The following is a 26,125-nucleotide window of genomic DNA, read 5'->3' as shown; positions in this document are numbered from 1 at the left end:
AGTGCTGCAGCCAGGACTGAACCAGAACCAATATGAGATGCAGTTGTCACGGGCATGGGGTGGTTTATCCACTACACAATGCTGGCCCCAATATGTGCATTCTTATGTTAATTGTAAAGTCTAATTTAGATTACAGATGTAATTTTAGAAATAAATAAAGACACAGACATATTTAAAGAAGTAATCAGGCCGGTGCCGTGGCTCAATAGGCTAATCCTCCGCATTGCGGCGCCGGCACACCGGGTTCTAATCCTGGTCGGGTCACTGGATTCTGTCCCGGTTGCCCCTCTTCCAGGCCAGCTCTCTGCTATGGCCCGGGAGTGCAGTGGAGGATGGCCCAAGTGCTTGGGCCCTGTACCTGCATGGGAGACCAGGAAAAGCACCTGGCTCCTGGCTTCGGATCAGCATGATGCGCCAGCCGCGGCGGCCATTGGAGGGTGAACCAATGGCAAAAAGGAAGACCTTTCTCTCTCTCTCTCACTGTCCACTCTGCCTGTCAAAAAAAAAAAAAAAAAGTAATTAAATATGTTTGCAATACATTCCCATTTTATTTTCACTTAACCAAAAGTATATATTTCGAACACACACTCATTAACAGATCAACCAAATATACAACAAACTTATATCTTCATATCTATTCACAGACTGACACATGGAATTTGTCAATCATGCACTTTGCTGTATAGAAACCAGCATCCATATAACATGTTTCTTCTGTAAGAACTCCTTTTATTCTACTACTGTACTGTAGAGGGCCTAAAAATTACAAACAGTTCATTTCTACTAAAACTAAACAAACCAATAGAAGAAGAATATTTTTTTGAGAAATATTTATTTTTTAAGGTTTTTTTGTTATTATATAAAAGGCAAAGAGACAGACAGAGTCAAAAATAGACAGACAAGAAGATCTTCCACCCACTGTTTGACTCCCAAAATGCCCCCAAGAGCCAAGGCCAGAAATCTGGAACTTAATCTAGGACTCCCAAGAGAAATGAAATCAGCATATGAAAGAGTTATCTGTACCCACCCTGTATATTGCATCTCAATTCACAATAGCTAAGATATGGAATCAACACAAATGTCCATCACTGAAGACTGGATAAAGAAATTATGAGATATGTACACCATGGAATACTACACAGTGGTTAAAAAAATGAAATCCTATCATTTGCAGAAAAATGGATAAAACTGGAAAACTTTAAACTTAGTGTCATAAGACATTCCCAAAGGACAAATACCATATGTTCTCCCTGATCTGTGGTAACTAAAAGAACACTGAAAAGGTTACCTACACAAGTGAGATTGACACTTTAAAATGCAATGGCTTTGAACAGCCCTTGTCTCAACTGTTGAGGAACAGTTTTTTTTTTTTTTTTCATACTGTTTGTTGAACTCTTTACTTATTAATCTTATGTGTATAAAGTTAATTGAAGGGGCCGGCACTGTGGTGCAGTGGGTTAACACCCTAAACTGAAGCGCTAGCATCCCATATGGTCACCAGTTTGAGACCTGGCTACTCCACTTCTGACCCAGCTCTCTGCTGTGGCCTGGGATGGCAGTAGAAGATGGACCAAATGGTTGGGCCCCTACACCTACGTGGGAGACCCGGAAGAAGCTCCTGGCTCCTGGTTTCAGATTAGCGCAGCTCCAGCCGTTGTGGCCAATTGGGGAGTGAGCCATCAAATGGAAGACCTCTCCCTCTCTCTCTCTACCTCCCCTCTCTCTGTGTAACTCTGGTTTTCAAGTAAATAAATAAATCTTTAAAAATAATAAAGTTAGGCCGGTGCCACAGCTCACTAGGCTAATCCTTCGCCTGCAGCGCCGGCGCTCCAGATTCTAGTCCTGGTTAGGGCACGGGTTCTGTCCCGGTTGCTCCTCTTCCAGTCCAGCTCTCTGCTGTGGCCCGGGAGTGCAGTGGAGGATGGCCCTAGTGCTTGGGCCCTGCACCCACATGGGAGACCAGGAGGAAGCACCTGGCTCCTGGCTTCAGATCGGTGCAGCGTGCCGGCCATAGTAGCCATTTCGGGGGTGAACCAACAGAAGGAAGACCTTTCTCTCTCTATCTCTCTCTCTCACTAACTCTGCCTGTCAAAAAAAAAAAAAAGTTAATTGAAAATAGATCTTAGTAAAAAATAAGAAGTGGGAATAGGAGAGAGAGGAGGAAGAAGAGTGGGAGCACAAGTGGGAGGGCAGGTAGGGTGGGAAGAATCATTATATCACTATGTTATTAATTTGTATTTATGAAATGCATGAAGTTTGTATACCTTAAATAAAAGATTTCTGGGTAAAAAAAACACTGGGTGTCCCATATAGGTAGCAGGGCCCAAAAAGTATGTTAGCCATTGTTTGCTCCCTCTGAAATCAGGGGCACAGAGGAAACTTGAATCCAAACTCTCCAATAGGAGATGCAGACATCCCAAATGGCGTCTTCACTGCTGTGCCCAGTGCCCATCCCAGCAATAATTTAGATATTATTCTCAGTACAGATGATTATGTAAAATAATAAATACATCGCGGCTAATATAACAAAGAAGTTAAATAGTGAAAAACCATCCTGTCCAAAAATTCAAATATACTTCCAGAGCTTACCTCGAAGTACGTCATAAACATATTTCACAATAAAACCAACGCATTTGTGAAAAATCATTTAATGTTCATGTAAGATTGAACTTTGCATGCTTGAAACAAATCTAAGAACCGCAAAAATGTGGAACTTCAATTGATGATAAGAATGTTAAAATATTTAGAGGGAATTGTATTGATGTTGCAGAATACTTGGAAATCCATAAAAGACAAAATGGGGATGAAGTTTGATGCAGTGGTTAAGCTGCTGCTTAGGATTCCTACAGCCCAAATCATAGTGCCTGGATTCAAGTCCTGGCTCTGCTCCTGATTCCCACTTCTTGCAGATGTACACCCTCCAAGGCAGCAGATAATAGCTCTAGTATTTGGCCTGTCAATCACATGGGACACCCAGATTGAGTTTGCAGCTCTCAGTTCAGCCTTGAATGTTACAGGCATTTGGGGATTGAAAAAGCAGATAGGAAATCTATCTTATTTTCTCTCTAATTAATTAAATAAATAAATATTTTTAAAAGATTAGATAGATTTATGGATGTTTAGAGGTATGGATACATGGGTGTATATGATAAATAAAGTTTAATAAAGTGTTAGTGATATAATATCAGTGGCAGATATACTATCACTGTAAAATTCAAGTTTTCTGTGTTTGATAATTTCATTATGAGATATGAGAAAATTTGTTTAATGAAAGTAAGAAAAAAAGATGAAGTAAGAGAATATTCTTCTTAAAATATAAACAAATAGCAATGAAAATTCAGCCTAATACAAGAAATCTCAAGTTCCAATTGAAGCCAAAACTGGGTATCTTTTTTTTTTTAATCTTTTATTTAATGAATATAAATTTCCAAAGTATGACTCATGGGTTACAATGGCTTCCCCCACATACCGTCCCTCCCACCCACAACCCTCCCCTTTCCCACTCCCTCTCCCCTTCCATTCACATCAAGATTCATTTTCGATTATCTTAATATACAGAAGATCAGCTTAGTATACCTTAAGTAAGGATTTCAACAGTTTGCTCCCACACAGAAACATAAAGTGAAAAATAATAGATGATTTTTTTAAAATGATGATGAAATCAGATCAGACCTATTGTCATGTTTAATCCCAGTGAGAGTCAAGTTGGGAATTGATAATTTCTTTTCTTTTTTTTTTTTTTTTTTTACAGAAGATCAGTTTAGTGTACATTAAGTAAAGATTTCAATCGCAAAACTGGGTATCTTTTTGCTTTATCTGTGTTAGGACATGTTATGGAATAAATTTAATGTATTTGGTATAATTGATGTATTTTCATATGATTAAGGGAAGGCATCAAATTTCTCAGTTGTAGCATGTTTTGTCCAAAATCAAATAATTATGTTCAACAAATTAGCACTCCTTGTCGCATTTATGTAACATTCTAGAGACATCTGTTTCTTCTCCAAGCTATCTCTAGTAGAGGTAACAGAGCAAACACAGCTATAATTAATTGTGATCATTGCTTTCATGGCAATAATAGAAGTATCAGGAAGAAAGAGAATTAGTTCTACTTGAGTGGATAAGGAGAATTTGATCATATGCCAGTCTGAAGTATTGCCTGGTGAAATCTGTCTACCAGTTTATACAAGAGAATCTCTATTCTTGAGAAGTTGATAGGTTCAATTATGCCTATCCTTATGGACTACAGTGAGCTGACAATTTGCCCTATAGTGACTAGGTAGATGAAAGCCAATGAGAGATCATGTATTTTACAATGTTGTTAATGATGTAGGAGTAAGGCAAATCGATTGGGCTTTATTTTACCAAGGTTTGCAAATCAACTGGTCACTCTTCTGAGGATTTCCTCCATATCACAGATCTCCAATGATTACCTGAAGAATGTTCCAAACTCCCAAGACAGTTGACTTTCAGAGTGATTCATCTATTGGGAAGCATGACAGTTATAGGGTATGTCTCTCATTCCAACTCTGCTACAGTCAGAGTCTCCACCACGGATTGCATCTTTTCCATGGCTTCGGCTCCCAGTGGGCAATGTCACCTTGGTGGTAGCTCTGGCAGTGCTTATTTGACTCTGTAGTCCATGGATGGTTGTGGTCTCCACTGCAGCAAATGCATAGACTGTATTACCATCTGCTGGTCAGTTCCAAAGTTCCTCTGAAATTTAAATAAGCAATGCCCATTATTAAATGAATATGTTTTGTTGTACTGGTCAGTTTATTATTGTCTCACATTCTCAATCCCACCTTCTAATCTATATTTTTCTTTGTGCAATGGGGCTGATTCAGTGAAAACCACCTTTCTGCTTTGCTAATTAGATCCTAAGATCTAAAAGTAGAGGGCCCTAGGAAGCTGAGATGGAAAAGGAGAACTCTCAGTCTCTCCTTTTTGTTACCTCAGCAACAATTCTTCACTTACACATGAAGGGTTAATTTCAGTGGCGTAGTTGGTTCTATTTTGCAACTTTCCAACACTCCCTGAATAAATCTTTCCCTGCCCTCTTAAATACCTCAGAACAAGCCAGAGGAGCCTCCCTCCAAACTCCTGTCTCAGGAGAGTAAGTCCAAATCATAGAGGGGTTCTGCCTGAGATCTCGTGACCCAAAACCGTCTAAGCAGTGCACGCTCCTTTCAGCTTGTAGGACTTACTGATTCTAGATCCTTCTCTTTGTTCCTTCAGCTCCATGACTAGAAGTTACTTCCTGAAGTTGCTACCTCTGATGACATGTTCATATTCCCTTTTTGTCTTGTGTGCTCTCTAATGGTTGCTGAACAATTCTTTACATTATTTTTTCTCAATTAAAGGAATTTCTGTGTCTCTTATATTCTGATTGGTCTATTACTGAGCAGTAGTTTTGTTTCTTGGATTATATTGTGACAGGTAAATGTGAATTCAACAGAGTGTAAAATATGATGAAACTCCATGTCAAAATTAAATAAATAAAACCTAAATTTGATAAAATTTTCCTTTTTGTTATGACAGCAGGATAGACCAAGAGACCATTCCTGCTTTAGGGTAGGGTATTAGTTGTGATCAAGGAAGCCTGACCATTTCCTGCATCAACTACATCCTGGAGAGACCTGGACTGGTGTTGTCTTAGATGCTGATCAATTGAATGTAGGATTCTACCAGGGGGAGCTGTGTTATACATAGTAAAAACAAGCTTACAGAGTAAAAATACATTTACTGAAATCAAACGAAAAATAATTGAAAGATGATGAGTCTTCCTTGAGTAATTTATGAAAATGCTAAATGTCAGAGAGTCAGGCTTAAACATTTAATAAGCCCGGAAAACATAATAGGAGCGAAGAGCAGTAATAACGAATTATGAACTTTCAGTTCCCCATGTCTCTGTTGCCTGGAGGGGAAAACCACAACCATGGTTAGCAATTGAGACATGGGAGAAAAGGAAAAGCTGTGACTGAATGCTGACCTGTTTGACAATTATGTGAGGCTGAGCATTCCAATTCTTCACCACAGCATATTTTATTCTGTGAATGCAACTGAAAACTTTAGTGAACTGAGTTTAATTCAGTAATAAAGAAAAAACTATCCCCAACATACTTAAGGGACAAGAAAGTCAAACAGTTATTTTCTTATTGCACTTTATTTGCGCTTATATATTACACATTACACAATAGTGGTACCACTTAGAACGTAATTAGCTCTGTCTTACAGCACTTACCCAACTATCACCACATGGTATCTTGTGTTGTATGGAGAATTGATCTGGCAGACTACTGAGCTCATATTCAGTTAAAAGAGTATATACCTTATTCCCAGTCTTCATTAAGGACTTTGGGAGATTAAAATCTCCCTGAAGAATTTTCAGGCACAAAGTCAGCATCACTTTTCTCTGTCCCTGAGGCTCAGAGTGAGACATAAAAGAGCCAAACAGGAATTCACTTTAGCAGACAGAGAGAAGGTGCTGCTTTGTGGGGGTCTCTTACTGGTCGCTCTTCTGGTGAGTTCTGAAGCCCTGGAGGGGTGAGCCAGGTGATGCTCATAAAGCCTGCACCTAGAACAGGCTAGACCATGCAAGGGTCAGGGTGAGTGAGAAGTGAGAAGCTGAGTAGGGATTTCTAAAAGCAGCATCCTGGTAGAGAGAACAGAACAGGTGGAAATCTTCCTGGATTTGGGGTTCTGGTTCTGGTGCTGCCACTGATTATTTAACTCTGAGTAATTCATTGTACTTCTCTAGATCACTTGCTTGTCACAATCTATTTCCCTGAGACACCAACCTTTAAAAGATGAAATTTATATAATTCAATAACATTGCTGCAAATTCAGGGAAGGAAACAGAAATCAGAACACAGAAACTTCCTAGAAATGCAGCACTAAAGTGGTCACAATTATTATTCAGTAACTCAAATCAACAGCTGAATCACACAGGGTCTAATTTAGTGTTGTTTTACAAACTCTGAGTTGTCAAAGCAAGAAAAAGGAATAGCAGAAATGAGCTAATCATAAACTGTGTGTTAACTGGCGTTTTACTCTCCAGGAGAACAAACGAATGTCAGAAATGGGCTAAACACTTTGCATGAATCATGAACAGCTGGATTTATAGTCTTTTCCTATCCAGTATATAGATTCAAAACTATTGTCTTTAGACATGCTACTCTGTAGATCCTTCCAATCTTGTCTCTTCTTTATTTCTGCCTTCTTTCAGTACCTTAGGAACATTCATGGCAGAATAAAATAAAAGTACACCAAAACTACAATGGATCTCAGAGAATATAATTTTTAAAAGCTGTAAATAAGATACTGGTCTAAAAAAAGAAATGTATTTTTCCCAATTTACATAGGCAGGAAATACCAGAACTGGGTTAAATCTCAGGATTCCTGACACCCAGCCCAGAGTCCTTTCCCCTAAATCACTCTGGTTCCTGTTAAGTCTTTGGTAACATAAATTTTCTGGGTCTCCAGAGCAGAATAGCTTGATTTCAGTTTGGAGACAGGTATTTTTCTGCTCCATTCTATTCACATATATCTGCCTTTAGCCATTTCCTTGTTAAAGGGTAGTTGAGAAATCTCTATACAGAAATTACAAAAATGTATGCTTCTATTTTCCTTCTTGACTTTCCTTCCAACACCCTAATTGATCCCTCAAAAACATAGGTAAGGGAATGGAATCTTGCAGATCTTCATTTAACTTGTGATTTTATCATCTATTTACTATGAGTTATTAGGCAAACTAATCTCACTTGCCTCAGTTTCCACATTTCTCAAGGATTAAATGATTAAACAATTATAAAGTGTTTTACAGAGTACCTGGTACACAGCTTGTGTTTAATAAGTATCATTTTTTCTCTCTGCATTCCATTCATAGCTATCCAGACAACCTGTAATGTCAGAGGCCTCAGGTCATGGGGAAAGGTGTGATCCTGAGATTATTGGACATCTTTCCCACAAACTCTAAAACTAAGGTCCCCAGATCCACAATGACTTTGCCCATGGCATGCACAGGACCCTGACTTCAACCCATTTTCTTTCCTCTTCTCTTTCTATTTCCTTTATTTTAGCTCAGTTCTATTCTGTGTTTTCTGATTATCTGCTATAAGACTCAATGTGAATAAGGGGAATATAAAGCTGTGTGATATGAGACAAACGAGGCAGGTTAGCCCTGGCTCCCAAGGAGTCACAGTTTCATGAGGGTCACAGGCATGCACAGGCTAAGATTTCAGACTATAAAGGAGTGATCATGTAACACAGAGTGATGGTCACTGGCTTGCTCAGAATGGCAATGCATGTGAGTTAGGAACCACTTGGGAAAACCCAGACATGCTTCCTGGAGTGACAATGTTCCATTGCAAACAGTTTCATCAATTCTGTAATTTTCAGATACCTAAGGATCCTAGTTCCACTTTGTTCTCCATTCCCATCAGAAAGGGCTTTGGAGTGACCTTGTTTTTTTTGTTTTGTTTTGTTTTTGTTTTTTTATGTTGGAGATGGAGGAGAAAGGAAAAACAGAGGTATGTATTTCTGGAATTCTTCTCCTAAACGAGAATGTCCTATAATATAAATCTGAAACATGCCTGCCATGTGGAAATCCTTCTGGCCTTCCTTATCCTCAGCCATCATGAGGCAATGAACATGAAAACATGTCCATAACGTCTGAATGATGACCTGAATTATGGCTATGGGAACTAAATAACATATGAGTGCCATGTGTTGGTATAAGAAAAACTGAGTAAACAAAAAATATGAAAGTTGGGCAATCTGGAAGCATGTGAGTAGACAAGTTCTGCAAATATACAAATCCATGTGTATGCCTGAGTGTGCATATGTAAATGCTACTTCTATATACATGTGGACTGAGAGTATGAATGAGAAAGATGTGCAGTTAAAGAGTATAAATATCAAGACAGTATGTACTGCTGCACCTGCTCTTCTCCATGCAAGCACACATCATACCTCAAGCTAGCTCTAGGAAATTCTCTCATTAGTTAGTGATATGTCTGAATTTAACATTTTCAAAGAACTATTTCAATACTTCCAGGAGCTACTGATGACTCAAATCCCATATCTCCCTCTGTAATGGCTATCTATTAATTGTAGTTAACACATTTCTATTGAATAATACTTCTAAAATGCATAAAAGTTATGGATAATGTGGTTAAAATGTTTTCTTTGTAACTGATTTTTTAATGAAATTGTCAATGTTTTCCTCCATCCATAGAACAGAAGGAAATATTAACCTGTCCTGTAGCCTGATGATCACAAAATAAGAAGTTTGCCTGAATCATCTCAAAATCAGTGACTACATGAACATGTTTCAATTGTGTAAATATCATCTTCTTTAATTGTGCCTCATAACCCATAATTGCTTATCCTCCAGTAAGTACAACTCTTAGAGTTCTCCAAGTGAAAAGATCTGAGCCTGAAGAGTACCCTGGGTTCTTCCTGTAATGGGAATGTATAATGTCACTCATCCTGCTTCCTTCCTCTTGACTGGCATCCCTGGTCTGGAGAGGTCTCACCCCTGGCTGGCAGGGCCTCTCTGTATGATGTATGCTATGGCCCTTTTAGGAAACACAGTGATCCTGCAGACTGTGCGAGGGGAGCCCAGCCTCCATGCACCCATGTACTACTTCCTGTCCATGTTGTCTTTCAGTGATGTGGCCATGTCTATGGCTACACTGCCAACCGTACTCAGAACCTTCTGCCTTGATGCCCGCAATATTGCATTTGATGCCTGCCTATTCCAAATGTTTTGCATTCACTCCTTCTCCATGATGGAATCAGGAATTCTTTTGGCCATGAGTTTTGATCGCTATGTGGCCATTTGCAATCCATTGCGCTATGCCACTATGCTTACCAATGAAGTCATTGCTGGGATGGGTTTCGCTGTGACTGCTAGGAGCTTTATCACTCTTTTCCCTCTTCCTTTCCTGATCAAGAGGCTGCCTATATGCAGATCCAACGTTCTTTCCCACTCCTACTGTTTGCACCCGGATATGATGAAGCTTGCCTGTGCTGATATCACTATCAACAGCATCTATGGACTCTTTGTACTTGTATCCACCTTTGGTATGGATCTACTGTTCATCTTCCTCTCCTACATGCTCATTCTTCGTTCTGTTTTGGCCATTGCTTCCCGTGAGGAACGCCTCAAAGCTCTGAACACATGTGTGTCACATATCCTGGCTGTACTGGCATTTTATGTACCAATGATTGGGGTCTCCACAGTGCACCGCTTTGGGAAGGATGCTCCACGCTACCTACATGTCCTCATGTCCAACATCTACCTCTTTGTCCCCCCTGTGCTCAACCCTCTCATTTATAGTGCCAAGACAAAAGAGATCCGCCGAGCCATTAAACGCATGTTTCAACGCATCAAAAAGTGACTTTCATAATGTGTCTTGCGGTCACAGGCTCTCATCAGTGAAATCATCACCATCATCATCATTATCAACGTTATCTGGTATAAGGTAGACGTGTATATTGGGGGGAAGTATAAGGCTAGGAACAAAGATGGAAAACATAACACAAAAGAAGAAGTTCCAAATGAATAGTACATTTAGTAAACACCGTTGATATTCAAAGAAAGATAAATATTGAAGGCCATCAAATGATTACACAATCTTACAGAGGGCCCAGCCCTGGCTGTTGTGGGCATTGCTGGAAGATCTCTCTCTGTATATCTCTCTTTCCCACTCCCTCCATCCTCTGCCTTTCAAATAAAATTAAAATAACCAAAAATTAAATACTATCTGAACTCTTTAAAAACTGATGATTTTTAATAGCTTGCAATTTTAGTTTCAAATGAATACATAGATGCCTTAAAGATAAGACTTAAAAAAGCTACAATACAAAAGTAAAGAGAACACTCTCTGATTGCCAGCTCATAGAAAGAAAAGGAGATATCTTTTTGACCATAATAATCCTGATTTTGAAACCCATTGGTATAAGGAGAAAGGACAAGGAGCAAGGGAATATGAGCTTCCAATGAGAGTTTCAGGCTCCTTTCCACTTTACTTCCTCCTTCTTTTCTACCTCACCAATTAAAAGAGCTACTGCTTCTCAGAGACTAAAGGAAAAGACATTTTTGGGTCTCTTTTCCTCTCTGTAAAAAACCTTAGATCACTCTGCAGCTCTAATCCCATGAAGACTTAATATAAGGTTTGTTTCTGAGCTTGAGTAGAATATTTTCCAACCTTTTTATTTGATATGTTTTTCTTTGAATTCAATGTTTTCCCTACAGAAATGGTAAAATTCCCAAATTTGCCTAAAAAAAAGAAATAAAAAGAAACTTCTACTTCATTTCCAGGGCACCCTTTAGTGCTGCTTCTAGCCCAGGCAAATGAAATATCAAACAGAATTCATCTAAGCTTGTGAAGGCACTAGCTTGAGATTAATAGAAAAACATCTCCATGATAATGGTCATCTCTTTGTTTCCTCTTTTCATGTAAGAGAGCACTTTTTTATCCTCCAGGGTCAGTGCTGGGTGGAGGGGTAGAAACTAGGAAAAAGAGTTACCGTAGGACAGGATACATTCTTGATCTCTGTGCCTCATAGATAAGAATCATAAAAGGACTAAGATAACTAGAATCTAATAAAGAATGAAAAAGTACAAATTCGTATTAGTTGAAGTTCTTTGAAATTTGTTTCTTTGCCAACTCAGTGAATGGAAAAATTTCCAAAAATGAGTACGTGGTAGAAGAGGGCCATGTCCAGGCTTCTATATATGGTTACCCATCAGTCCTACTATTTGAATACTTGTCCATTGAAGAGTTATTTGGCTTGGTTTGCATACATAAATTCAGGTGGCAGGTGACAACAACTAAACAGTTGATATTTCATTAAAATTGGCATACCCCACCAACATTCTTTAAATGTAAAGGGTAATCCACAGCGAAGATGTCCAATAAATTTCTAGAAGCATGTTTCATGCACCCAAAGCCTTGACACATAGCAGGTTTATTTAAAGATTAGATGACACACAAATTGAAGTTAATAGAAATGCAAAGGGTGGACCTGAATATCAAATAATCTTGATCTGACATCATTTATTTCCAGTCATATTGCTCAGAAATTCTCCCTAAAGTGTTTCTCAGCCTTTTTTTCCTCCTACCAGAGATATTTGCCCACTGTCTTTTACTCAACCCTAAGTCTAAACCAATGAGTTGCTTTTGGGAGTGGGGAAGGGAAGTTTTGCTCTTCATTTGCTTATAAGTAACATAACAGCCCACTAATTTATTTGTGCACTCTACAATATTGATTGAGACCTACCATATACCAAACATGGTGTTAGATGTGAGGACTCAGTGATTATGAGATTTGGTCATTAAGGATTGTAAGAGAAACCTACCTGAAGAGATATGGGAGGCACATGTCAGCCTGTCCTGGGATTTGTTTACCTACTGCATATACCTTTAAATACCCATTTATACAGCTTCACTGTGCTTGGAACACCTACAGTGTGATGGAAGAGTATGACTGGTGGATCAATAGGAAATGTTGGTGTGAATCATGTGAGTGCTGAACAAAGGCTGAGACCTAGCAGGCTGCATATTTAAGCCGAATAGCTCATAATTACAACATGGGAGAAATAAGCTTTCTGGGTGACAATTTATATTTTTATGGTGAAAAGCAGATATAAACAACTGGGCATGAGAGTCAACATTTTTATTAGTCTTAAGAGCCAACTTGAATATTTCTGATTGAAATAAATTTTCTGTAATTGTTGAACAGATTATATTGTCAAGTAGCTTTACTTGTCAAGTAGATTTTTCTACATTTGACATAAGATTAAAATTATATGATTTTGACACCAAAATCTGAGCTATCCATTTAATAAATAAATTTTTGACTAAATTAAAAGATAAGTAAAATAAATCAGAAATTCCTGCTAAATATATATATATATACAAAATCTCTTGTAACTGGGTTATATGCATTAGATTAGAACTATTTCACTTATCAGTTGTTTATAAAGCATAGAACTGATGATCACATTCATCAGAATATTCCACTCAACATTTATAAGCAAAATATCTAAAAGGGAGCATTTAGTACAACAGTTGAGTATCTGCTTGGGATATTTTAATTCAACATCAGAGTGCAGGGGTTGGAGTCCTGGCTCCACTCTTCATTCTAACTTTCTAATAATGTGTACTCTGGTTCAAGTATTTGGGTCCCTGCCATCCTTGTGGAATAACAAGATGGATTACTGGTTCCTGACATTAGCTTGGCCCAAACCTGGCTGTTGCAAGCATTTGTGGAGTGAATCAGTGGCTGAAAGAGTCTCTCTATCTTTCTGTCTCTCAAATAAATTATATATATTTAAATATATGTATTTAAATATTAATTAAAATATATTTACACTTAAAAATTTAAATTTAAAAGTTAGATTTAAAAATTATATATATTTAAGTATATATTTAAAATTAATTAAATAAATTTAAATTTAAAAACTTAAATTTGAAAATTAAAGATTTAAAAATTATATATATATATATATTTAAACATATATATTTAAAATTCAAACATCTGTAATAACATATTTAGAAATAAATTTTATGTATGTAAGTGAAGAAAAGAGGTAAATAAGAGGTATAAATTCAATAAATTGACACTTTTTTAAACAGATCCAGATCTAATTTTCAAAATGATTTATTTTTCTTACTCAAATATTCATAACAACTTTCCTCTTAATAGTCTGAAACTGAAAATATGCAAATGCCCATCAACAGGTAAATAAATCATATATACACATAAAATTGAATATTAAAAAACCACTGATACATATAACAACATAAAAGCGTTCATTATATTCTTCAAAATAATTTCATAATGAACCTCTCAAACTTTAATCCATTTAAATATTTTTAAAAAGTTTATAACCTATCATGTAACAGATGTTAGTACATTAAGTAGAATATTTACATTTTCAAATTGCACAAGTACAAAAAGCCTTGTTTCCTGAGTATATCCATTAAGAAATTGGTTAATATTAATCAGGCAGCAGTAAAACAGAACATACCCTTAATGATAGGAAATATAAAAATGTCCTTCATTATTATAGAAGTGCACAACCTTCCCTTCTCCATATCCTTTTTTTTTTTTTTTTTTTTGACAGGCGGAATGGACAGTGAGAGAGAGAGAGAGACAGAGAGAAAGGTCTTTCTTTTGCCATTGGTTCACCCTCCAATGGTCGCCGCAGCCTGCGCGCTGCAGCCAGCGCACCACGTTGATCCAAAGCCAGGAGCCAGGTGCTTCTCCTGGAACCCATGCGGGTGCAGGGCCCAAAGACCTGGGCCATCCACCACTGCACTCCCAGGCCACAGCAGAGAGCTGGCCTGGAAGAGGAGCAACTGGGACAGAATCCGGCGCCCTCACCAGGACTAGAACCGGGTGTGCCGGCGCCGCAAGGCGGAGGATTAGCCTAGTGAGCCACGGCGCCGGCCCATATCTTTTTTCTTTTTTTTTTTTTCTTTTTTTTAATTTTTTGACAGGCAGAGTGGACAGTGACAGAGAGAGAGACAGAAAGAAAGGTCTTCCTTTGCTGTTGGTTCACCCTCCAATGGCCGCCATGGCCAGCGCGCTGCGGCCAGCGCACCACGCTGATCTGATGTCAGGAGCCACGTACTTATCCTGGTCTCCCATGGGGTGCAGGGCCCAAGGACTTGGGCCATCCTCCACTGCACTCCCTGGCCACAGCAGAGAGCTGGCCTAGAAGAGGGGCAACCGGGACAGAATCCGGCGCCCTCACCAGGACTAGAAACCGGTGTGCCGGCGCCGCAAGGTGGAGGATTAGCCTAGTGAGCTGCAGCGCCGGGCCCCATATCCTTTTAATAACATCCTTTTTCTATTTAACAGTTTGTAGATCAAAAATCCATGTGGGCTCAGTAGAACCAAGACTCAGCTAGTCTGGGCTCCTTCGCACAGATCCTGGTAGGACCTACTTCCAACCTCATTCTAATTGCTGACAGAATTCAGTTCCTTGCAGTTGTAGGACTGAGGTTGCCATTTTCTTGTTAGTTATCAGTTGGAGGCCTCCCCTAGCTTCTAGAGATTGCTTGAATCTGCATTATACTGCCATCTCCAAGCCTAAGCTAGCAATGGAATGCCAAATCCTGCTCACTCTTAGAATCTTTCTCACTCCTCTCCTATAACCAGCCAGAGAAAACTCCTCTCTGCTTTTAAAGAACTTATGTGGTTACATTAGACTCACCTATATAATCCATCTCAAAATCAACTGATTAGTAATCTTATTATATCTGCAAACGGTTTTTTGGCATGTACTATGGTAAACTCACATGAGTTATACCAGGAATTGGAAACCACGAGGTTCATCTTTGAATTCTGTCTACCATAATTAAATTGTTGTTATTTAGCAATTGCGGGAATAGAAATTATTCCTTTTTATAACTTCATTGTAATCTGCCTGAAGATAGAATTCTACTTTCTACTTTGCTACAATTTAGTAGTTGAGATTAAAAATGCAATTTTAAAAGCCTAAAAAATGCCGAAATCACCAACATGGTTTCTAATATTCAGATACAGTTACTGACATGTCAAGGAATTGAAAATATATCATTAAAAAAATTAAAGGAAAGATAAGAAATCAAAGAAGGAGGGTGGGAAAGATGGAGGGAAGGAGGGTAGGATAGGAAGTATTATTATGCTCTTAAAATTGTATATATGAAATACATGAAATTTGTTAATTCATATAAATAAAAATATTTTTAAAAACTAAAAAATTATTCCCATTGTTAGTGTCACTACAATGGTCGTGGATTAATATTTTTCCTTGATGGTTTTTTCTTTCATTCTTCCTTGTAATTTCTTATAGATTTAGCTAATATCCCCTTTTTGTTCATATATAAGAATATGGATTTTTTTTGGTTTTCCAGGGTGACTAGGAGGAAGAAGATTGGCTAGAGTAGGCTTTCTAGCTTCTTTTTTTTTTATAATATAAATTTTTAACTAACATTTATTTATTTTAAAATTTTATTTAAGGTATACAATTTTCATGTAATTCATATATACAGATTTAGGAACATAGTGATACTTCCCATCCTAGCCTCCCTTCTGTTCATGCTCCAACCCTTCTTCCTACTCTCTCTTCTATTCCTACTCTTAAATTTTACAAAGATATATTTTCAATTTACTTTTTACTCATCAGGTTAACCCTACATTAAGTAAACAGTTCAACAAGTAGCATGAAGAAAAAAAAAAACCACTGTTCCTCAACAGTAGAGACAAGTAAACAATCATTAAATACCAAAATTTCCATTTCACTCCAATACATTATATTTTAGGTACTCTGTTAGTTACCCCAGATCAGGGAAACATGATATGTGTCTTCTTGGGACTGACTTATTTCACTAACTATAATGGCTTCCAGTTGCATCCAATTTGTTGTAAATGATAGGATTTCATTTTTTTTTACTGCTGAGTAGTACTTCATGTTGTATATATATAATTTATTTATCTAGTCATCAGTTGATGGACATCTGGGTTGATTCCATATCTTAGCTATTATGAATTGAGCTGCGATAAACATGGGGGTACAGATGACACTTTTATATGCTGATTTCTTTTTGTTTGGGTAGGTTCCCAGGTTTGGGATGGCTGGATCATATGGTGGGTATATGTCCAGATTTCTAAATATCTATCTCTGTATTGTCTTCCACATTGGTTGCACCAGTTTACCTTCCCACCAACAGTGAATTAGGATACCTATTTCCCCACATCTTTTCCAGCATTTTTATTTGTTGATTTCTGTGTGAGAGCCATTCCAATTGGAGTCAGGTGAAATCTCATTGTGGTTTTGATTTGCATTTCCCTGATGGTTAGTAATCCTGAGCATTTTTTTCAAGTGTCTGTTGACCATTTGAATTTCCTCTCTTAAAAAAATGCTTGTTCAAGTTCTTTGCACATTTCTTAACTAGACTGTTTGTTTTGTTGTTGTTGAATTTCTTGAGCTCTTTGTGGAGTCTCAATATTAAACCTTTAGCAGTTGCATAGGTTGAAAATATTTTCTCCCATTCTGTCAATTGCCTCTTTGCTTTGCTAAGTGTTTCTTCTGCAGTGCAGATGCTTCTCAGCTCAGTGTAATCCCATTTGTCTATTTTGACTTTGATTGCCTGTGCTTATGGGGTCTTTTCCAAGAACTCTTTGCCTATGAAAATGTCTTGCCAGGTTTTCCAATTATTCTCTAGTAATTTGATGGTATTGGTTTGTAAATTTAGGTCTTTCATCCATTCTGAGTGGATTTTTTTTTGTGTAGGGTGTAAGGTAAGGTTCTAGTTTCATACTTCTGCATGCAGAGATCCAGTTTTCCCAATACCATTTGTTGAAGAAACTGTCCTTGCTCCAGGGATTGATTTTTGCTCCTTTGTCAAAGATAGGTTGGTTATAGATGCATGGATTGATTTCTGGAGATTCTATTCTGTTTCATTTGTCTACATGTCTGTTTTTGTGCTAATACTAGGCTGTTTTGATTATAATTTCTCTGTAGTATGTCTTGAAATCTGGTATTGTGATGCCTCCAGCTTTGTTTTTGTTGTTAAGCTTGCTTTAGCTATTTGGGATCAGGCTTTCTAGCTTCTTAATTATAATGCTTCCTCTGCTATTGTCCAAAGACTCAAAATAACACCTTTCTATGAGGCCACTTCTGTATGTCAGAGATAAGGCTGGTTTTACAGGATGCCTCCTTTCCTTGCTCTCCAGCCCAGAACTCCACAGGCCTTTCTTCCACCTGATACATTGTAACACTTTTTTTTTTTTTGCATTTGCTTCCTCTCTTTCTTTCCCTTGCCATCAAAACCTTCTTTCAATCTTACTTAAGTGATTTTTACACAATTAACATGATTTCCATTGTGCTAAGGTTATAGAGTTTAGGAAGAGTTCATTTGGTACACTTTTCTGAATCTTTTTCTTTTTCTTTTTTTTTATTTATTTGACAGGTAGAGTTATAGACAGTGAGAGAGACAGAGAGAAAGGTCTTCCTTCTGTTGGTTCACTCCCCAAATGGCCGCCACAGCTGGCGCTGCGCCAATGCGAAGCCAGGAGGCAGGTGCTTCCTCCTGGTCTCCCATGCGGGTGCAGGGGCCCAAACACTTGGGCCATCCTCCACTGCCCTCCCGGGCCACAGCAGAGAGCTGGACTGGAAGAGGAACAACCAGGACTAGAACCCAGCGCCCATATGGGATGCCGGCGCCTGCAGGCAGAGGACTAACAAAGTGAGCCACAGCACCGGCCCCCTGAATCTTTCAAATGCTTGGGACCATAAGAGCACTAATTGATCCTCTCATGTTCACTAGGACTTGGAGCAGGTAAGGGTTACTTTCAATTTCACACACAGATCTAAAAGTCATTTACTGTTTCTACTCAGAATAGGATCCTTCCAATTGGGGCGGGGGTAAGTATTTCTAGGACCTTTGAGAGTTTTTGTCCTTATAGTCTGGTTGAAGATGACAATGGAGACATCATCTGTAGGTTATTATTTTGTTTTTTGTTGTAGTTGCTTGTTTTGTTTTAATTTTGTCCTGGCCACTTAATTCACCATTCAGGAAGTTTTTGTGGGCAAATTCAAATCTATACTTCTGTTACGTTTATGTCAGGATCAAGTTACTTGGTCCCTATGATTGTATCTTGTAAGATTTATTTCACGATCCTACAAGAAAAAAATGTTAAGGAACATTTTCTATAGTCACCCACCCAGGTGGAGTTACAACCTGGACTTTCACTGCCTGTGCATTGCCCAGTGAAAGTCTCCAGGTCACTCTGCTTGCTTCTGTTAAGTGCCCTCCTGCCTGTGTGGTCTGCGTTGTTTTCTTGGTTTCCTTTCACTCGGTGACTGCTGTTCTCTTTGAATTTCCTGACACATGTCAGCCACCCTTCCTGTGCTGTGGCATGTGCTGCAGTCTTAGGGTTGGGCTGCTGTCTGCAGCATATTTCATATTCCAGCAAACTATGAAGCCGAGTTACCCATGCTGCTGAAGTGCACCTGCCCATCCATCAACCATCAACACCCGTTAACCTTCCACTCTCTGGAAGAAATTTTATTGTCTCTTTATTTATTCCTGATGTATGACACCATATGACTGTTTCACAAAGCATTTTTCATTATTTTAAAATTCCAAATTTCACGTTAAATGGTTTGTATTGTATGATAATATGTGGCAAGAATTTATGTTCCATTGTAGATATTATGGCAGTATTTATACTTATTTTAAAAGTGTAAACACAAACAGCTATACTTTAATTTTTAAGGTCTAACAATAAAGTTTTATTCCATTAATAATACTTGAGTTATATATATGATGTTAAACACTAAGTAACATAATCCTGAATTATAGCATGGTATGTATGTATGCATTGCTTTTTGAGGATTACTTGAAAGCATAGATACTATAGAGGGACATGTTTTTACTACTATATAGGTCTAATTTAAGATTCTCTTCCTTGTTACCTCTTAGAGAAGTCATTTGTGGCAACCTATAACTTGGGTAATTATAACTCAGGGAAGCCTGATGGTTTTTTAGTTGCATTTTATAGTCAGGCTAGTCTATATAACTGATGGCAGGGACATGATATTAGGTCCATGTATTAAAGATGATTGAAAGGCTTCAAATGGTTACCTTCTACATCCAAATATTAGTAACAATCCAAAACTTGGGATTTTGGGCCTTTGTTTTGGTATGTGGCTTTTCAAAATTTCCTCCCTGGTCAAAGTTTAAGTTCCAGCAACATCTTGCGTAACCTCTTGCGAATCTCCTTAGTCTTGATGGAATAGATGATTGGGTTAAGCATTGGGGGCACAAAGAGATAGATCAAGGACATGAACCTGTGCACATACTCAGGGGCATGTTTCCCAAATCGATGCACCATGGACACGCTAACCATAGGCACATAGAAAATGAGCACAGCACATATATGTGACACACATGTGTTCAGAGTCTTAAGCCTCCCTTCTTGGGAGGTGATAGCCAACACAGAGTGTAGAATTAACACATAGGAGAGAAGGATGAGCACTGAATCTACACCAAAGGCAGATATGACAATGAACAAGCCATACATGCTGTTGATGGTAGTATCTCCACAGGGTAAGCGGATCAGGTCTGGATGTAGGCAGTAAGAATGGGTCAGCACATTGGCCTTACAAAAGGGCAATCTCTTCAGGAGGAAGGGAAGTGGGAAGACCATGCAGAAACTGCGGATGATGATGGATGTACCTATGTGGGCCACACGAGCATCAGTGAGCACGGTGGAATAGCGCAAGGGATTACAGATGGCCACATAGCGGTCAAAACTCATGGCCAGAAGGATCCCAGACTCCGTCCAGGAAAAGAAGTGGATGAAGAACATCTGGGCCAGGCAGGCCTCAAAAGCTGTCTCTGGTATGTGAAAATACATAGCAGCCAGCACAGTGGGCATTGTAGAAAAGGACACACCCAGGTCATTGACAGACAAAAGAGATAAAAAGTAGTACATTGGCTGGTGCAAGCTCTGCTCCACCTTTACCATGAAGAGAATTAAGGTGTTGCCTAAAATGGAGATAGCATAAAGCAGCAAGAAGAGAGCAGCCAGCCAGTGCTCCAGCCCCTCCAACTCTGGGAAGCCTGTCAGCGTGAAGCTGGATGTACTCGAGGTGTTGGTCCCAAGGTCTCTCATGAGGGCTTCTCAGTGGCTTTTAGGGCAATAAAACCAGAGTGAGATGAGGTCACAAGGGGGAAATTGTGCAGATCAGGAGCTTTCGGTGCCGTATGGTAGAGCTGACAATAATGCTTAGCTTCCAATTTTGAAGATCACAGAAAGATCTAGAAGGAAGAGATTACATTTCAGGGCTTCTGCAGTCTGGCAATATCCCCAAAACTGCCATGGGCTCTGGCTTCTTCCCACAGAAGTCCATTAATTTCCTTTTGAACATTCTTCCTTATTCTTCCAGTGTGTATGTTCTTCGTATAGGTACAATTTTTTCCTGATGGAAATTAATCTTGCCCTTTCCCTCTTCCAATTCTTAGCCACCACCTTCTTCAATAAGTGAGGTACAATATGTCCTCCATGACATCTTAGTATTCTCTTCCTCCTGATTTATGCCCTCTTGTACAGGTGGGATTTTCCCTTGTATTCCAGAATGTCCCTCCTCTCTTGCCCACACTCAAACATCACTCCAGTTCATTATTCTCTGTGTTAGTTGAGTACCTTATTATTTGCCAAGCATCTAAAATCTCACTCTTCCACACCTGCTTGCTACTAGTTCTTCTCTCTTACATGATCAAGTGCTCTTTCTCTTGTTAGATCAAGGAGTATCTAATAGTTCCGTATGTTAGATTCCCTTGAATAACTAGTAACCCACTTTGGATTGCCTGGGATCAAACTCTTGGCTGTGGCTCCCAATTCCAGCTTCTTGCTAATGCAACAGTGATGGTCCAAATAGTTAGGTTCCTGCCACTCACGTAGGAAACCTGGATTGAGTTCCTGGCAGAGGCCCCTTCAGCAGATGCCCCGTCCCAGGCATTTGGGGAGTAAACTAGTTGAAGACCTCTCTCTTTTTTGCTTCCCCCACTCTCTTTCTCTCTCTCTCTCCTGCTACCTTCTCTGACCCTCAAATAATTTTATTTTAAGAAACCATTATTCAGGCCAAATCAATATCAATTAAATTTCAGTCTCTATATCCACAACTCAGAAACCGGCATTTTAAAAAAATATTTATTTATTTGTTTGAAAGATAGTGTTAAAAACAGAGACAGAGAGACAGAGACAGAGACAGAGACAGAGAGACAGAGAGACAGAGAGAGAGATGGATCTTCTGCCTGCTGGTTTACTCCCTAAACAGCCACAATAGCCAGGTCTGGACCAGGCCAAAGAAAGGAGCCTGGAGTCTCATCCAGTTCTCCCACATAGATGCAGGAGTCCAAACACTTGGGCCATCTCTACTTGCTTTCCCAGCTGCATTAGCAGGGAGCTGAATTAGAAATGAACAATCAGGACTCAACCAGCCAATATCGGAATTTCAGACGGCAGTTTAACCTTCTGTGTCACAATGCAGTTTCCAGCAATTGGCATTTTTTAACTCTCAGGCAATTCAAATAATTGGCCAAGTCTGAGAATCGGGACTTTAAGTTACTCTTATGATGAGTCAAATATGTCCCACTTCCCACTAAGTTATTCCTCATGAGAGTCAATTTCAGGAGTTACTACATATGAAAAAAAAAAAAAACAACAAATCTTTTTATTATCCCCTCATATTATGCTAGCAATTCCTTATGTCTTTTCCCTTATTCACAACTAATGTTTTCAAAATTATTTTCTATTCATAATAGAATTTTCTCAGTCCAAACTGGCTTTTCTTCCAGTGGCTGTTTCATGCATGTAGTCCCTTTTTCATCATGAATTATAATAGCTCACTGGAATCTCAAACATAACATACACAAAGCTGAACTCTTTGTCACATCATACTTGACTGTCTTTAATAATTCTCATCTCATTAGAGTCCATTAAATCTATTCACATGCTCATGCCAAAAAAAAAAAAAAAACCTACAAGGCATCACAGATCTATTAATCATTTGTCGCATTTATAATACATAAGTAACTCTGGCTTATCCTCTCCATCTTGTTTCCAATGATAGGCCACTGCTTAGCATCTTGAACTAGGATACTTTCAGAACCTTCCTTTCTGATCATCTGGCTTAGTGTCTTTTCTCTTAAGAATACATTCCCCACAAAGCAGCTAGATTACTTGTGTATAATATACACAAAAAATTATATTACACTCCCACTTAAAATCTTTCACTGGCTTTGATTACCTTTTGAAAGAATTCAAATAGTAAGTTGAATATTTACCGTGGCATATAGTAGCAGCAGCACTATCCAAAAACTTGACTTGCCATTTTCCAATTATTCTATCATTCATTATTTCTCTGTTCCTATTTGTATGTCCTTAATATACCTCTTACATATATTGATCTTCTTGGCTATTACACACTTTAGAATTATAGTGCATTATTACATCTTTGGTTGGTTATTTGTTTAGTTTCTCTGTACCCCAATAAATTATAAGCTCCCATAATTTTCTCTGTTTTTTTTTCTTGTTTTACTCTCAGTGTTTAGGCAGGTGTTTATGCATATTCAGCCCTAGTCTGGGTCTCTTTTCCTATTTTATTTGTTCAAAATATTGATTAAATAGATAAATTTCCTTAGGAATAAGGTATTATGAGCTATATTTTTTAGTTTGAAGTAAATCATGTGAGTAAAATGACTTCCCTTCCGTCTAACATCTGAGTTTTGTCTCACCTTTGCCACATAGCAGCTGTGAATTCTGTTAACTTCTTCATACCTTACTTTCTCATCTATAGAATAGAAAAAACAACACAGAGTCAAACATTTAAATGATATATTCAGGACTGTGGTACATTTCATGTACTAAATAAATAGTAACCAATAATATAATTATTAAGAGAGATATTTAGTGGCTGAGATTCCTGGGTATTGTCTCCAAACTGTCTTCTCATTTCCAGTTTCCAAATCACTGACTCTTCTTTTGTTTCAGCATTTTATCCACAGTCTAATGAAAATATCAGAATATAAATTAACCATATTGAAGTTTTATATGATGCCTTCTGAGCAAGATCTACATACCATAGAGTATAGCTCTAAGTATGAGACCAGAATAGTGGGGCATTAGGAACCAACAGTTATAAATTTTTAGATTGTGAATGAGGGGGCAGATGTAGGATACAAGGAAAAATTCTAAATCACAGAGAGGCCCCTTCCCAACTTCAAAACACTGCACACTAATCACTCTAAGATTTTTGAAGCTGTGAATAAGATTCCCAAGTTCCTCTCTGAAAGAGGAGCTGAAGCCCCCTCTTACCTGCTCAGAGTCACCCTTGTGGATGGCAGGAAAGAAATAAGTGAAGTGTCCACTAAGGGGAGAAACATCAAAGACTGCATATTCTTCACATGGTCCTACTGCCAGCCTCCACCCATGCCCTGGTGTGAGCTCTATAAATTGCTTCTGAATGGTCCTCTGGGATTGATTAAGTCCTATGGTGCCAAGAAATGGCTGTGTTGTCAGGAAGTGTGAAAAATCAATAGTGGATGATTCCTCCATGTCCTGTCATTACTCCCCACTGAGAGGTGTCAAAGAAATTAAAGTGAGAACTGGGTTGTCCTGGCATGATTATCATAGTTAGTACTTCATTCTCTAGAACTGAGTCCCAGAAAGAGTCTTTTCAGTAAGTCATCAAAAGAAATGGATATTAAACAAGACACTGATTGATTATAGTTCCAGTAACCATGTTCCAACATAGGTAACCAGCATACTGTAAAATCATTTACAGTAAGCAAATAGAGTTATGATTATTTTCCTGGATGCTGTTGGGTTTAGCACTGTAAATTCTGCATCAGTGGAAACCATTCGGTCTCTGAATAGCGGACAATTTGTCATGCTATAGGTGAATCTAAATCCAAAACCATCTCTTTCCCTGTGTACATGAGCAACAGGAACATCTACATGACAGAACTATCATGTGATCTGAATACTCTTAACTATTATGCTATATGGCTATGACTGATTAGAAAAAAAAAGTCTTTCTGCTTTATTCTCTGAGGAGTTTCTTACTGCCCACTATAGAATGTGGAGACCCTGTGAGTGTTCAGCAGATGGCCACTGAATGAATGGATCTGATTTGGTATCGTTCAGGTCTCCACCCTAAACTAAGGCCATCAGTGCTAGTGGTAGACAGCAATAAGAGGAAAAACATGAGTTGAAGAGTTTTCACGGTCGAGTCATTAACTCAGAATCATACGTCTTCAATATGGGAATCAGATCATGGAATAGCCTCTGACTCCTTCATTAGCAATTGTGTCATCTTGGAAAAGTTACTCCTTCTATTCTAGTCTTAGGGCCTCAATATCTCTAATTTTAAAACAAAATAATTTTGAAACAAAAATAATAATTTTTACTTACATTGCAGTCTTGCTGATATGAGCTATAGATTTCAAATAATAACCTTTGCATTTTACATGGCATGTAAGTCAGCAAATGAGGAGCTGTTGGTCAAAGTTTCAGTTGTTCAGGATGAATAAATCCTGGGAGTCTACTGCACAGCACAGTGTGGAGTGAACAGTATAATATTGCATGCTTAAAATTTTATTAAGAGGGTAGATATTAGATTAAGTGTTCTTATCACAAAATCAATAGACAAGAATGATGAGAAGAAATTTCTGGAGTGTCTGGGTATTTTTTATGGCACAGATTGTGGTGAGGTTTTCATAGCTATACACTTATTTCCAAACTCAAGTTCTGTACATTTACATATACACATCCTTATGTATTTCAATCACACCTCAGTAAAATATTAAAAACAAGAAGAGAGAGAGAAAATATTATTAGTATTACATTGCAGCTGGCAAAGTGAACATTAGAAATTTTCAGTGACCGGTTTAGTTAATCCACATAAATGACGAGATCAAGTGAGGTTCACAGTACAAACACCCAGCCTGCCTTAGAACAAATGTTCTGTTGCTTCATTTCAAATTAATGAGCTTATGTTATCTTTTGATTACAGAGAAAATAGTCTGGTGAGCACAGGCCTCAGGTGAAGTGGTATGTGAAGACTGAAACTATGATGCGTTTCCCAAATGCACTGAACTCCCTGAGCATCACAGAAAATGGCACTCTTGGGGCCTGAAATGAGGCCCCCATGGGGAAGGATGGTGGGCTTTCCACAACCCAAAGTCACATAAAGCCAGTTGCTCTGGGGAAACACTAATCCCCTGAGAATGGCAGAGCTGTGCATTTGGAACACTCCTCAGTATTCAACTGTCACAAATACTCATTTATTGACTTTCAATTGCGAAAGTCAGGATGCCAAGAGAAATAATGCAATTCTTCCCTTACTGCCTAACAAATGTGCCTGACAAATGTGACAACTTCTGAAACCTTTCCTTATTCCAGTCCTGCTCTTTAAAGGTAGCAGAGGGCTAAGGGAGCAGAGCCCGACTTAAAACGGCACAATTTGGGTTGACAGTAATTTGTAACAATCACACATGCCTCGTCTTGTTGAAAACAAGATTGAATAAAGAGTCGTTTATAAAGAGGTCTA

At 38.4% G+C, this 26,125-nt stretch overlaps 3 protein-coding genes across 3 annotated transcripts in view; 1 reads left to right on the top strand and 2 right to left on the bottom strand.

Annotated features, from left to right (window-relative positions):
• Nucleotides 1-4,338: 4,338 nt before the first annotated feature.
• LOC100352379 (ubiquilin-1) overlaps nt 4,339-26,125 on the bottom strand; it is a 113,777-nt gene continuing 91,990 nt past the window's right edge. Inside the window, exons 2-3 of the mRNA XM_008265039.3 lie at nt 23,310-23,365; nt 4,339-4,716 (exon numbers count right to left, since the gene is read on the bottom strand). Of these exons, the coding sequence (XP_008263261.3) occupies nt 23,354-23,365 (12 nt within the window). The 3' untranslated portion in view covers nt 4,339-4,716; nt 23,310-23,353. The remainder of the gene's footprint in view (nt 4,717-23,309; nt 23,366-26,125) is intronic.
• On the top strand, nt 9,468-10,406 carry OR51I2 (olfactory receptor, family 51, subfamily I, member 2). Its single transcript, NM_001171461.1, is given in 1 exon segment — nt 9,468-10,406. A coding segment is annotated over 1 exon segment (939 nt).
• OLFR642 (olfactory receptor S85) lies at nt 19,741-20,685 on the bottom strand. The gene has a single exon (NM_001171462.1). The coding sequence runs from the start codon at nt 20,683-20,685 to the stop codon at nt 19,741-19,743; it is 945 nt and encodes a 314-aa protein (NP_001164933.1).

Source organism: Oryctolagus cuniculus, chromosome 1, assembly GCF_964237555.1.
Source record: "Oryctolagus cuniculus chromosome 1, mOryCun1.1, whole genome shotgun sequence".
Lineage (NCBI taxonomy): Eukaryota > Metazoa > Chordata > Mammalia > Lagomorpha > Leporidae > Oryctolagus > Oryctolagus cuniculus.
Note: the sequence above shows the minus strand (reverse complement) of the source record. Positions and strands in the feature narration are given on the sequence as shown.

Bases quoted from the DNA above. Each gene is read 5' to 3' on its own strand.
- OLFR642 (NM_001171462.1), bottom strand. From the start codon at position 20,685: ATGAGAGACCTTGGGACCAACACCTCGAGTACATCCAGCTTCACGCTG.